Raw genomic sequence first — 14,423 nt, forward strand, 5'->3', positions numbered from 1 at the left:
GCAGAAAACATTTTAATGCTGAGTCTAATCTCTTAGACGTGCTAGGAAAGTCCAGCTTTCACACGGCCTTAAAGAATGCCCTCTCCCTCCCACTGCACTGTCCTGTTTGAAAACTGACCCATTTACTTGTACTTTCCCCATATACCCAGGGCATGGTCAATGTGCTGAATAAACGTGATACATACGCTGATATCCTGGAGTTACTATGGGAATATTTGCCACTCATGTCACTGCCACTCACGACACTGCTGGTTTCAGAGAATAGATCTGAGTCTTGACCATGGGGCTCATCCTCATCTAGAAAAGAAGAACCAGATGCAGAATGAACATCCCTGCTATGTGGGTTTACCTTCAGTGATGTAAGTGGATTATAGTTAACCAGGGCATATTTAAGGATGGATGAAAATTATTACAAAGTTAATCTCAAAATGAAATGAGATTATATTAAATACAGTTTTATTACTGTAAACTAGTACTTTACAAAACTTTTTTCTTTTCTTTCATGTTTTCCAAGCAAAGAAACTTTCAGAAACAAGAAGAATCCTTTTGTAAAACACAGGAGTCAGCTGCTCCGGTTAAGGGGCGGGGGACTGTTAGGCAGAGCTCTTCCCCCGTCTGCGTCCTGCCCCCAAGCCCTTCCCAACACCCACAAACACAGACATCCATACATACACAGGCCCTGAGGGCTTTCAGAGCCCTCAGACGTCCCCCCCAACCCCGGCACGGTAATCACATTGCAGGAGGCACAGTAAGCATCCCTGACAATGTGTGATGTTGTTCCCCACCACGCGGCAACATCTTCATGCAGACACTCACCCAGATTCACCTGCTGTGCTTGCTCCTTGAGCTCTCGAACCACCAATAAACGTTTTTTATGACGAATGAATGTGGCTGTCTGAGAGTCCAGAAATGCCATATAATTTTTCTGGGCTGAAGGTATAGATGGAAAATAACTTGGGTATGATGTTTAATCAAAGAGAAAAAACTAGAGGAGGGCAGTGAGGGAGTTGGAATTTAACAAAAAGAAACAGTTACTAGGTTTTCCAAGCAAGATTTTTTCCTTAATGAGAATTAATCTACATTGTTTTAGGAAAATAAACTAGAGATTGACATTCCAGACCTCAGAGTTCACCAACATCATTCTAGAATACTCTCTACCACTAAACTTATAAAATCACCTGAACAAAGACTTGGTATCTAACCCAAGAGAAGACAGGCAAATAAAAGGAGCTACAGGAAGCTGTTAATAAAAATGGGAGGAAAGTCACTGACACACTCCCTAAGCAGAGGTATTAAGCCTGTGCAGATGAACTGTCGGCATTTTCCCAGGTTCTCAGTAGTGGAGAAAATCCAAGAGCAGACTATATGGATTGCAGGGCCAGATGCTTTCAGTATCCAGTCGGGGCACCTAAAGTGCACGATACATGCAGAACCCTCCCGCAGTTTTAATGAGGATGGGGGAGAAAGGAGCAGAGAGGGTAAGCATGTGAATGTGTGTTAACGTCACAAAGGGCAGACATTATTTACAAGGTAGACTGTGCTAAAAAAGGCAGAGCTTAAAACCAACCCTACTCTCAAAAGATTTCTCTAGAAGTCAAACTGATGTCCTTTTTTCACTTTTGCTTTAAGCGTCATAGTGACCACTAGTATATTCTAGAACTGATAACACTCATCTGTTCTCTAGGAACCATCAACTTGATTTGTAAAGCGTCTTCCTTTTATTTTGTCGATATTCACTTCGAAAAAATTTCAAACCCACATAAAAGTCCCAAAAGTTCAATGTACACATCTATGCCCTTCACCCAGACTTATCAATTGTTAACATTCTGCCATATTTCTGGCTTCCTGTTTTCTCTCTCCACACACACACTCTCTCTCTCTCTCTCTCTATTATTTTTGTGGAATCTTTTGGAGAGTAAGTTGCAGATATGATCCTTCCCTCCTAAATATTTCAGCTTATCTCCCTTAAGAATAGGATATTATCTAACCACAATGCAATTATTAAGTGCAGAAAAGTGACCATTGATACAATACTACTATCTAATATATAGTTCACATTCAAGTTTACCAGCTATTCTTAAATAGAAAGATTCTCAACCATACCTTCTCATAGGTCTTTAACACATATTTTATGTGCTACTATTTAATAATTTAGCATGTTTAAAAACCCTGGTCAGAATTAAATATTACAACTAGTGGAGAATTTTGACCGAATCCATATAACACATGATTAAAAGATATAACAAGGAAGGGAATGCTCCCATCTCCCTCTCCCCATCTCTATAACTCCAAATGAGGAATATTACCTAAAATTGTAACCCTCACCTTCTAAAATGGAAGGCTTTACGTTGGTTTCTATAATATCCAGTCTGTTGTATTTGTATACCTAAAAGGAAAAAATACAACAATTTTAGGCAGGAAAACTTCAAGCCCTGGAGAGTTAAGATACTTGGAAAGAAATGGATCACTTTAGAAGTGACCAGGATATCTTCCAGAGGAACAGACCTGGCATAGGGCAACCAATGAAAATTCAACTCACTTCAGTAAAAAATAGTTATACTCCACATTTAGAGGACCAACTAATTCCAAACATCAAGAATAACTTTTTTTTTGAGGAAGACTGGCCCTGAGCTAACATCCGTGCCCATCTTCCTCTGCTTTATTTGTGGGACGCCTACCACAGCGTGGCTTGACAAGCAGTGTCACGTCCGAACCTGGGATCCGAAACTGTGAACCCTGGGCTGCTGAAGGGGAACGTGCACACTTAACTGCTGTGACACCCAGCCGGCCCCAGGAATAACTTTTTAAAATGGTTTAAAAACCACTGCTTGTCCTTAGATGGGGAACCTGAGCTATTTCTGCTTAAGTGCACTAGCCTCAGAAGACAAGCAGCTCCAGCTCACCCTGTCACCCCCGCGCTCTCGCTCTGCTTAGCCCCTAGCACTGGGAGGATTTTTAAAGTTCTCTTACCACTCTCAGAGCTTCTTCCCAGGCAGCTCCTTCTAACAGTAAGAGCACAGCTTCTTCATAATCCTAAGGAGGGAACATCAAGGAAGGCAAGAGTAATGGAGTGAGCGTGTTAGATGCCACTGTAACAAACTGCAAAACTGCCTACAGAGCTGCCTCTATCCGCCTTTCCAGGCTATCCGTTAGACTCCTAGTTCTCAGCATAGTGCCTGGCCTAGAGTACATGCTCAATAAATACTGATACAAAAGACAAGGGAGGGTATAGATTCTGAAGGTAATCAAAAAACACACACTAAGTATCATCTCTCTACATTCCTCAGCATCAAAACCACCAGAGAGGTCTGTTAAAAACCCCATTTCCCCAGCTTCACCACCAAGTTTGATTCAGTAGATTTAGGTGGGCTCCTAAGCTAACAAGCCCATACTTAGAAAAAATGGTAGACTAGAGCAGTGATCTTCTAGACTTTTTTTTTTGCTCTTTTAATGTTTTTCTCCAACTTTTTATTTCAAAAAAACTTCAAACCTACAGAAAACTGAAGAATGCATATAATAAATAAGTGTAATAAAAACTTGCATACCCTACAGTCCTCAAGTGTTTTTTTTTTTTTTTTTTAAAGATTTTATTTTTTCCTTTTTCTCCCCAAAGCCCCCCGGTACATAGTTGTATATTCTTCATTGTGGGTCCTTCTAGTTGTGGCATGTGGGACGCTGCCTCAGCGTGGTCTGATGAGCAGTGCCACGTCCGCACCCAGGATTCGAACCAACGAAACACTGGGCCGCCTACAGCGGAGCGCGCGAACTTAACCACTCGGCCACCGGGCCAGCCCCAGTCCTCAAGTGTTTTTGATGTTTATACCCCTTCCAGTAAAAATTTGTGATCCTGGGCCGGCCCGGTGGCGCAGCGGTTAAGATTGCACATTCCGCTTCTCAGCGGCCCGGGGTTCACCGGTTTGGATCCTGGGTGCGAACATGGCACTGCTTGGCAAAAGCCATGTTGTGGCAGGCGTCCAATGTATAAAGTAGAGGAAGATGGGCATGGATGTTAGCTCAGGGCCAGTCTTCCTCAGCAAAAAGAGGAGGATTGGCAGTAGTTAGCTCAGGGCTAATCTTCCTCCAAAAAAAAAAAATTGTGATCCTGTACCCCAATACATAATTACTTAATGTACTTATAAAGCATATAAAACACAACACATTTTTAAAAGTTGAACTATCTAAGACAACTGGCTAAGTTTTTCAAGTAGTCACTGTCATGAAAAGGGAGGGCAAGGGATTACATTAGATTAAGAGAGATTTAAAGGACAGAAGATACAAAATGCAATACATGGCCCAAATTGGAACCTAATTTGGATCAATCTACCGTAAACAATTTTGGAACCATTGAGGGAACCTGAATTATTAGATAAATTAAAATGTTATTAACATGGAAAGATGAAGATCATAACCAAACAAAGCAAATTTACAAACAGTACAGCACAAACAGTGTAATCTCATTTTGGTTAAAAAAGTATGTGTGTTTGTGTAGATAGAGAACTCTAGAACGAATAGGAGGTGCTAATAACAGCAATCTCTGAGTGGTAGGAAGGAGGTGTTCTGATTTTCTTGTATTTGCTTTCAGCATTTTAAACCATCTATCATACATATATATACTACCTTACATAAGTTAATTTTAATTAAAAAGACTAAATAAAAGTATTTTCTTCCCAGACCCCAACAGATCATCTTGCATATGCCACACTAACAGGCCCATACCACAGGTCCACAAAGGGACATAGTATGATGTGTTTTACTTCACGGGCAGACAGTGTGTGTGTGTGTGTGTGTGTTTTATCAAAGTGAAAATCATATAACATATACAATTAATCATTTGAAAGTGTATAATTTGATGATATTACTGTATTCACAATGTTGTATAACCACGAAAGTTTTTTTTATCACTCCATTAAAAACCCTCTATACCCATTAAGTAATCCTCCCCATTTCCCACTCCCCTCAGCTCCTGGTAACCTCTAATCTGCTTTCTGTCTCTCTGGATTGGCTTAGTCTGGATCTATCATATAAAAGGAACCATATAATAGGTGACCTATTGTGTCTGGCTTCTTTCACTTAGAATAATGTTTTCAAGATTCATCCAAGTTGTAGCATGTATCAGTTCTTTGTTCCTTTTTTTTCCTTACATTTTTTGATTGTAGTAAAATATACCTAATAAAAAATTTACCACTTTAACCACTTTCTAGTGTATAGTTCAGTGGCATTAAGTAAATTCACACTACTGTGAAAACATCACCAACATCCACTACCAGAACACTTATCATCTTGCAAAACTGAAACTCTATACCCATTAAATAATTACTGCCCATGTTCCCTACCCCCAGCCTCTGGCAACCACCATTCTACTTTCTGTCTCTATGAATCTGACTAATCTAGGTACCACACATAAGTAGAATCATACAATATTTGTCCTTTTATATCTGGCTTATTTCGCTCACCATGTTTTCAAGGTTCACGCAGGTTGTAGCACATATCAGTTTTTCATTCCTTTTCATGACTGAATAATATTCCTCTGTGTGTGTGTATCACAATTCATTTATCCATTTAGCCACCACTGATGGACATTTGAGTTGTTTCTACCTTTTGGCTATCATAAATAATGCTGCTATAAACATTTATGGACAAGTTTCTTTGTGAATGTTTCCATTTCCCTTGAGTATATACCTAGCAGTGGAATTGCTGGGTCATGTGGTAATTTTATGTTTAACTTTTGGAGGAACCACCAAATTGTTTTGCACAGTGGCTGCACCATTTTACATTCCTACCAGCAATGTACAAGGGTTCCTATTTCTCCATGTCCTTGACAACACTTATTTTTCATTTTTTTGATTCATTCTGATATATTCATACAAAGGAATACTATTCAACAAAATAAAAAGGAATAAATTGATAAATGCTACAATATGGATGAACCTCAAAAACATTATCTGACTTCCAGTTTCTGGTCCAGCACATAGGAAACTTGGAAGTTGTCACTGTAGCCTAACAATAAGTAAAAAGCTGAACAAACTGAAAACCAACAACTCTTCTTAGAGCCGTCAGAGATTTGAGATCACAGGGCAAACTGCTGCCCCCAAAATTGGAGAGAGAGACAGGCAGATACAGACAATTACTACTCACCAGTGCAGAAACCCACAAGCAGAAATCTCCACCGGAATCAGTAGTAGGGCAGGAAAAATCTAAACTGTAACGGACAAATGCCCGGAGGCTCACTGTGGACAAGGCTAAGAGTTAAAAACTCTCTGGGGGCCCAGACTTAGGCAGGCTCCCTTGCTTTGGTGAGTTTTTACCCCCAGGAGCCTTACCAGGTTCTCACATTTAACATCAGAGGGAAACCTCCTTGCGCTTCCAGCAGCGGGGTGGAGGGGAGAGGGGGCACACTTTAAAACACACCCAGAGCAAGCTGTTCTTAATAAGCCCTGCTCTCAAGAGACTATTTTGCTAGAACCTAACCAAAATGGGTTTTACAAGGGATTAACCTATGCGGGGAAGAGAAATACCCAACTCCACCTCCCTTTGGCCTTCCTGTCCCGCCTAACGGGTGAAAAAGCTGAGAAGCGCTGGTGAAGTTCACAGTCTAGGGGCACAGGCTCACTAAAAGACTGAGACCTGACCATAGACTATAGAATGCTTCTCCTCCCCCACACCTTATCACTAAAGGCCTATTTTTTTTTCGTTTTAAAGATTGGCACCTGAGGTAACAACTGTTGCCAATCTTCTTTTTTTTTTCCCTGCTTTTTCTCCCCAAATCCCCCCAGTATATAGTTGTATATTTTAGCTGTGGGTCCTTCTAGTTGTGGCATGTGGGATGCTGCCTCAGCACGGCTTGATGAGTGGTGCCGTGTCCACGCCCAGGATCTGAACCAGTGAAACCCTGGGCCACCAAAGCAGTGTGTGTGAACTTAACCACTCGGCCATGGGGCCAGCCCACTAAAGGCCTATTTATCAAATTTCTGTTTACCCAGTACATCACATCAGGCTTGCAACAAAAAATTACAAGGCATACAAAAAGGACAGAAAAGAGTTCAAAGAGACACAGCAAGCAACAGAACCAGACTCAGATATGGCAGGGATGTTGGAATTATGAGGCCAGGAATTTAAAGTAAGTATGATTAATATGCTAATGACTCTAAGGGAAAAAGTAGACAAAATCCAAGAACAGATGGGTAATATAAGCAGAGAGATGGAAATTCTGAAAAGGAATCAAAAAGAAATGTTAGAAATCAAAAGCATTACATGAGTGTAAAAAGCCACACTAAAAAGACCACATATCAGATGGTTCCATTTACATGGAATTCTAGAAAAAGCGAAACTGTAATGTGACAGAAAGCAGATCAGTGGTTGACGGGGGCTGGGAGTGGAGGGAGGAGACTGACTGCAAGGGGAAAGAGGGAACTTTCGGGATGTTCGACATGTTCTACGTCACGATTGTAGTGGTGGCTACACAACCGTAAACATTTCTCACAACTCATCCAATTGCTAATTTTAAATTGGTAAATTTTACTGTATGTAAATTTCACCCCAATTAAATATATAACACTTAAATATATACATATATGGATTAATCTTCATTTACAAAGAAAAAAACATGGTGGCATCTTACACATTTAATTAGCCATCTTAAGTGGTATATCTTTCTATTTCAACTTCTTTACTCTATTACGTATATTTTATTCATTGATGTTTTCAGCCAGTCACCCAACATATTTTCTTTCCAGGATCTACTGATATCAAATTTTAATTACCTTCTTTCACTCGCTCGTATTACATGAAAGACACTGAAGTATTTCAAAAGCACAACTATGTTATGGAAATGTGCCCACAAGTAACAACTGTAAAATACACTCTCTCGTCAAAGGCTAAAACTCTAGAAGGCAGTAATCCCTGCTGTCAACTGTGTATGTGTGTCCTGTTAGTCTGTGGCCAGTGTCAATGCACGGTTTTGTTATTTTCATAATAAATCCTATAATTCTATCTAAAGCTGGTATAGGTACTTATCTTTATAATCTGCTAGAAAATTGGAACTCATCAAGCTACCTGAGGTAAAAGAGACATTTCCAATAGAGAGAGTGAGAGTAAAAGCCAAAACAGCATCTACAGTTCACTCATTTTGTTTTAGAATGGTCCTTCCTCACTGTTTCTACTTTGGCAAGTTAACATTAAAAACTACAACTACCTTGAGATTTAATTAACTACTTCGTACCAAGGTCAAACCACTACTACATATTATAGCAGAGCTCTTTGGTATTCTACCTCACAGAACTTAAAATTAGTTAGAGTTACCTCAAGTTTAGATTTCCAAGTCTAGTCAGCAAGACGGAAGACCTGCAGGGCAAACAGTATCTCTGGACTTCCTAATTATCCACAACTCCTTTAATTTTAATGATCCATGAGGTACAACTAGGAAGCCCTTGCTTACTGACTGAGGGTTTTAGAGGGAGGAGCTGCGTTTACCTGGGCATACTGTTCCAAAACCGTGGCCGCGGCACTGTGCCTCCTCTGCTCAACGAGCTTTCCTGCAAAGGTAACAACAAGCATTTGACCACAGTTGGCTTGCTAAGAACAGTATTACCAAAACTCAAGTTGAAATGGTTTTCGGTGGTACTATTTAAATCAAAATCAAAACCAAATTGGAGATAAGCCCTAAAGAGCATACATTCAAATCAAATTGCTTTAAAACAGCATTTTCAAAAGTACTTCCTATGACTATTCCATAGGATAATAAAAGGAAGTACCAAAAAAAATTCTCAGATCAAGTAAGTGTGTGAGGAGGCACTGGGTAACATAATTAAACAGGTTATTTTGCCGAAGTGTTTCATTAATAATGTCTTTATTATGTATCAAACGATATACCCTGTGAATTTTTTCGAGGGAAAGAGGCTGGAATTCCATAAAGTCCTATTTTGAATGGCAGTTACAATATAAATTTAGCAAGGATGTGAAAATCATGTATAGTCAAAATTAGGCAGGAAAAATGCTTACAAAGGCATGCATATGGGAAACTGACCTAACACCTTTCACTAAATCCATTTTTTCCTCTACGGAAGAGACTGCTGTCTCTTTGGTTGAGCACTAGATGGCGGTAGTTGGCTTCTGTTGAGGGCCATGCAGTGTCTTTAAATCCTAGAATCACTCTCAGCCCAGATGAGATAATCATCATGAGAGACACACAGAACCCGGGGCTGACTAAGGGGCTGGCAGATTCACGCCTCCCATCTCACGCTAACTCCAGGGCATATTATCACTGACATAAACAACTAGAGTCACTTCCATTATTTAAAGAGCGATCTTTTCTTTCTTTTGCTGGCGTGTGTAAATTGATGAAGTTAAAAGTGCACATGAAGTGACTCCACCATAGAGCATTGCTCAAAAATCTTTGACCACTGCCTTCCCCACCTTTTTTGCTAAACATCTAAAAGAGCTAGGTGTACTCCATCATAAGGCATGGCAGACAGCAAGCTAAAGAGTTGTAAAGACTGTAAGAGAAGATCATAGATCCTAAGAACAGAGCTAGAAGGTATAAACTACCAATAATGTAAGTTTCTAAAGCAGAAGTAACAATGGAGCCAGAATGAATAACTAAAAGGCCTAAAGTTAGGAATTCTCAACACTTGTAAAAAGAGTCCAGCTTGGAAACTGAGAGGGCTTTAAGAGAAGAACCTAGAGATCTAACAACCAGAGAATGACAGAAAAACAAAAGTGATAATCTTACACATTTTTATAATCCCAAGGAAAAAAGAATAATGCAAATAACTAAGGAAGATATGTACATACATTTAACAGGATATAATTTAGAATACTCTTGAAAGAGTAAGGGGAAAATATACCAGCCAATCACTTACTTCAAGCACAGTTGGGAGGGCCAGAGCCCCCATTCATCTCTTTTCCCAGGCAGTCCTTAACCATTCTAAGAAGTCAGACTCTGGTATAACTTTTGCCTCTGGTCTAGGCAAACCCTAGACCCTGAAACAGCTAAATTGCCTTTGCTTTCAGAATGCTTATACATTTGACTTTTTCTTTCACATTTCTGAAAATTGCTATTATGGTTTCCAACAAGCTGTTGTCTACACCTGAATGGCCCCACCCCAAAATTCATCTTTACCTTTTTATAGGGTACACGGCCACCTAGCTACACTGCACTAGGTGTGGCCATATGATGTAAGTTTCAGCAAATGAGATGGAGCAGTGATAGTGTAACTTCTAGGTCATTCCCAGTTTAAAGCTAAGTGTTCTCCCATGACTCTGGCTTTTCCCCTTCCCAAGGAATGGAATGCAGATATGAAGAGAATCCCGCTACCACCAACTGCCTAAGAGATGGCAGAGCAACACGGTGGAAGGACTCATCAGTCCTAAGATGACACAGAAATAAACTGCTTTCTTTATTATGCCATTGCACTTTCGGATTCTTGTAGCAGTTTAACATTTACTTAATAAACCATTCTAAACTAATTTTTATCATGGAATATGAGACTGCCTCAAGGTATGCTGCCCTAAATTTATTTCCAAAATTGCCAAAGAAAGAAAGAAACAAACAAACAAAACACCTCTGGAGAGTTCTCACTGTGAAGAACCTAAATGACCGTGTTTACCCGCCAGAGTTCTGCCGAGGCCAGCCAGCTGGTCTTTGGTCAAGTGAAGCTGGGCTGCCATGCAGAGAGCTTGTTGCCAGCTGCCACAAGCCAGAAAGGCACTGAGAGCTTTCTCGTAGGCACCACAGCGGGCAAACACAAGGCCCGCTGGCTCACAGAGGTGCTCCTCCATCAGGTGTTCACCATAAGCAATGCTGACATCCTATGACAAGAGAAGATGTAGGCTTGGTGAGGAAAAGAGACAATCATTTTTTAAATTTCCAAAGTAGGCTGCCTCAGTCACTATGCTTGAAACTCTCCTGAATCACTTAGCAAAATCCTGTAGTTGATCAGTGAATTCAGTCATTTTTCAATTCAAAACTGTACTAAGGATGTGCCATTTATTCACTCAACAAATAATTACTGAATACTATTCAGGTCAGTGGGAATAATATAACAATGCAAAAAATAAAACCAAACCAGCAAAAACCAAACAATAACAAGACCCACCACCAAGTTCCTCCTCTTGTGGTGACAGAGAATGACTCATAAACACAACATGGCCCATGACATAATGGCAGTTGCGGTAAAGGGACAGAGAGCAATGGGACTGCTATTTCAGAGGGCTACAAGGAGAATACATCATTTGAAGAGTTAGGGCAGAGTATTCAAGGCCAAGAGCACAGACGGCACCATCGCCACCTGGCAAGAATGTGTATGGAAAACATAGGAAGGAATAACAAGAAGGCTGGTGTGACTGGAGCGGAGAGAGCATAGGAGAGAGGAATAGAAAATGAAAATGAGAACAGAGAGGCAGCCATTGGCCAAACTCCCTATTCCCCAGAATCAGTGTTAGGCAGGGACATAGAGAGGAATATAACACGGAGTCCCTGCCCTTAAGAACCCACGGCCTGGTGGGGGAGACAAATCAGGAAATTAGCAGTTTGATAAATGCCATCACCAAGGTTAGAACAAGGTGCTCTGGGAGTTCAGCATTTGGTACCCTGTCCAGGAAGGGCTTTTTGGCAGAGACAAGCTGAGAGTTTGGAAGGACAAGTAGGGCTAAAGGAAGGGGAAGGTGGAGGGCTGGAAGAGGCAGCAGATGCTGAAGAAGCAGGCAGGGGCCAGATCAGAGAAAGACGTGCAATTTGTGGACGAAATTGAAAATGGTGGTGACGCTGGCCCGGGCTCTGTATCCCACATCGGCCACTTTATAGCTCCAGGTCCTTAGGCACGTTGTTTCCTCATTTGTAAATTGTGCACAACACCTATTAGGATGTTATGAGACTCAAAGATGTTTAGCTTATAAGCAAAGTATCTAGAATATAAGAAAAGCTAAATAAATATTTGTTTAAAGAAACAAACCAAACTATCGCTCTATTCTGAAATATATGGGAAAGATCTGCACTTTTCAGGATGATCAGTCATGCAGCAGTGAGGCTGGGCTGGAGGACAGGGCAGGACGGAAGCAGGAAACCACAGGTGGGAGCTGCCGGGGTGTCCCTGACGAGGAATCAGGGACAACCGCTAGGCTTCTGGCATGGGTAGTTTCTTCAGAAGAGGAACAGGTCAGGGCCATTCTCCCAGACAAGAAGTTCAAGATGAGGCTAATGAGTTTGAAGATAAACCTTAAACCAAGGATGGGGCTATGGACTCAGGATCCTCACCCCTTTCCAACTAACACACAAAGCAAAATCAGGATAGCCTCATTTCACACACCACACACCTTGTACTGCTGCGAGTCCGATGGATATAACTTCAGGGCTTCGTTATACAAGTTTTTATCTTTTATTAAATTTAAGCATTCTGGGAAGTACTCAGGTCCTGCAAGAATAAGATTCACACACATGCAAACTTAAGACTTTGGAAACATAATGTATTTTATCTCTACCAATGGTCCCTACACAAAATCAACAAGGGACCTTTTAAGATCTGCAAAGTCCGAGTAACTGGAAAACAGAATCCAGAAATTTTGAATTTTAATAAGCACCACTGCAGATTCTGAGGTATGAGAAGCACTGATTGGGATCAGAGTTTTACTTAAAAGGAAATTTTACACTACCCCTGGAAAATGACTATCCAGCCCAGTGTTTGCTCAACCTTCTTAATGAGAATCACCTGGGGAGCTTATTAAACATACACATGCCTGAGTCCTATCCCAGCCCAGCTCAATCAGATTCTCCAAGGAAGCCAGAAGCTGAACGCTTAACAAGCACCCCAGCTGACACCCTGTGCCTGTCTCGGCGCTCAGGAAAGAATCACAGCTGCTGAGGCCGGAGGCTCCAGCCCAGGGGTGAAGCAGAAGTGGCACTGTGCTCCTCCCACTCCATCACTGCCAATCAAAATTGCGTCTTTCAGGGCACAGCAGGTGGGCACTGTCAGTCACCCCAGGCAAGCTGGGTTTCCCTCAGGTGTTTGCAAACACCCTGAGAAGAGTGAATTATCAACCAATTTTGATTTTGAGAGACTGCAGTGAATTTAGGAGATGGTCATTCTTAACCTAAAAAGGATCTGCTCTATTTTCTCAGCTATGGAGCTCCTCCAGTCCACAAAGACATCTGCCTTATGCTCAGCTTTTCAGAACATATGATAAAATAAGGTGCACACACATAATTGTTAAAGTTTTCAGGAGTGGAAATTGAAATCAGTCTATATCAAAAGTAACATTTTATTTTAACTTACATGCTGCCTAGTTCCAAAAAAGATTTGAAGCAGAAATAAACATACTAATCCTCACACTTACCACATTTGCTGAGGTGGCCAATGGCTTTTTCATACCGTTTCAAGTATTTGTCTATGGTGAACCGCTGATAATTAGTTTCCATTTTCTTAAGTGTATTAAGAAAGGGAAGATATTCTTTGGGATCCTAAAAAAAAAAAAACAGGACAACTTTATTGCTTTATTGCTTGTGATCATATTTACTTATAAAAATAAATATATATTATAGAAATAAACCCAAAGCTACATGATTTTTAAAATATCTACTATATCAATATATTAATTACATATTATATAACACATAAAGATCAAACTACCTAAAACAAGTTTTGGAAAAAATGCTGTAACATATGGGCATTATTAGCTTTCATTCAGAATAATCGTGGCTAACTCTCACCTATGTCTCACAAGAGACAATTATTTCATAGCTAATAAGAAAAACAAGGTTGCAATCTAGAAGATATTCAACAAATGCACCCAAGTTTCTCCTAGAAGTGCCAGGCATTGCAACTGGAGCTGTTTTCATGGCATTTCATGCCCTCCATTTGCAATAAGCAAGTGTTAAAGGTAAAATTATACTGAGTTGGACGCAAAACTCTGAAGCCCTGACAACTAAGTTTTTACTGGCACTGATCAGCTCTAGCTCTGTGCCATGCCCCGTAATAAAACTGTTTTCTTCCTAAAAAAGAAATGCTTCCTATTTCATTGGGCAGGATGACTATATATAAGAACAAAACCAAAAAAACCCAAGAGAGTAAATAACCAAGTGCTCATGCATGTGATGTAGGGGATAACTACAAGCCAAAACTTTTAATCGATCAACATCTAGTAAGAATTCGTTATGTACAGAGAAAGCAACATATAACCCTTATCCTCAGGAAACTTACAATCTAGTAGAGGAGACAGACTAGTATGCATGAGTAGGCAATGGGTGCAATGGAAGCACATATGAGGGCCATCTCATCCAGTGCCAGTGTGGTGGGCAAGGAGGCAAGAACGGCCTACTGGGAAGATGTCACCTTGGCATCCTTCAACCTAGATGAGTGAGAATTAGCCAAGTGAAGGGGGAGGGTGAAAATGGTGGAAGCCCTTAAGTCCACGGGAGAAAGAAGTAATTCTAC

General features: G+C 40.6%; 1 protein-coding gene across 11 annotated transcripts in view; it reads right to left on the reverse strand.

Moving 5' to 3' along the window:
* Window positions 1-14,423, reverse strand: part of ELP1 (elongator acetyltransferase complex subunit 1) — a 52,542-nt gene that overhangs the window by 7,929 nt on the left and 30,190 nt on the right. For 8 of the 11 annotated variants that reach the window (XR_011533271.1, XR_011533269.1, XR_011533272.1 and 5 more), the window contains exons 26-33: window positions 13,327-13,450; window positions 12,310-12,407; window positions 10,605-10,806; window positions 8,470-8,531; window positions 2,971-3,033; window positions 2,326-2,386; window positions 817-930; window positions 186-297 (exon numbers count right to left, since the gene is read on the reverse strand). Coding sequence is in view for 4 of the 11 variants with exons in the window: in XM_008539247.2 (XP_008537469.1) it covers window positions 186-297; window positions 817-930; window positions 2,326-2,386; window positions 2,971-3,033; window positions 8,470-8,531; window positions 10,605-10,806; window positions 12,310-12,407; window positions 13,327-13,450 (836 nt within the window). In the remaining 7 variants the exon portion in view is untranslated. The remainder of the gene's footprint in view (window positions 1-185; window positions 298-816; window positions 931-2,325; window positions 2,387-2,970; window positions 3,034-8,469; window positions 8,532-10,604; window positions 10,807-12,309; window positions 12,408-13,326; window positions 13,451-14,423) is intronic. The other 3 variants (XR_011533275.1, XR_011533273.1, XR_011533274.1) reach the window with 1 other exon arrangement.

This window comes from Equus przewalskii, chromosome 26, assembly GCF_037783145.1.
Source record: "Equus przewalskii isolate Varuska chromosome 26, EquPr2, whole genome shotgun sequence".
Lineage (NCBI taxonomy): Eukaryota > Metazoa > Chordata > Mammalia > Perissodactyla > Equidae > Equus > Equus przewalskii.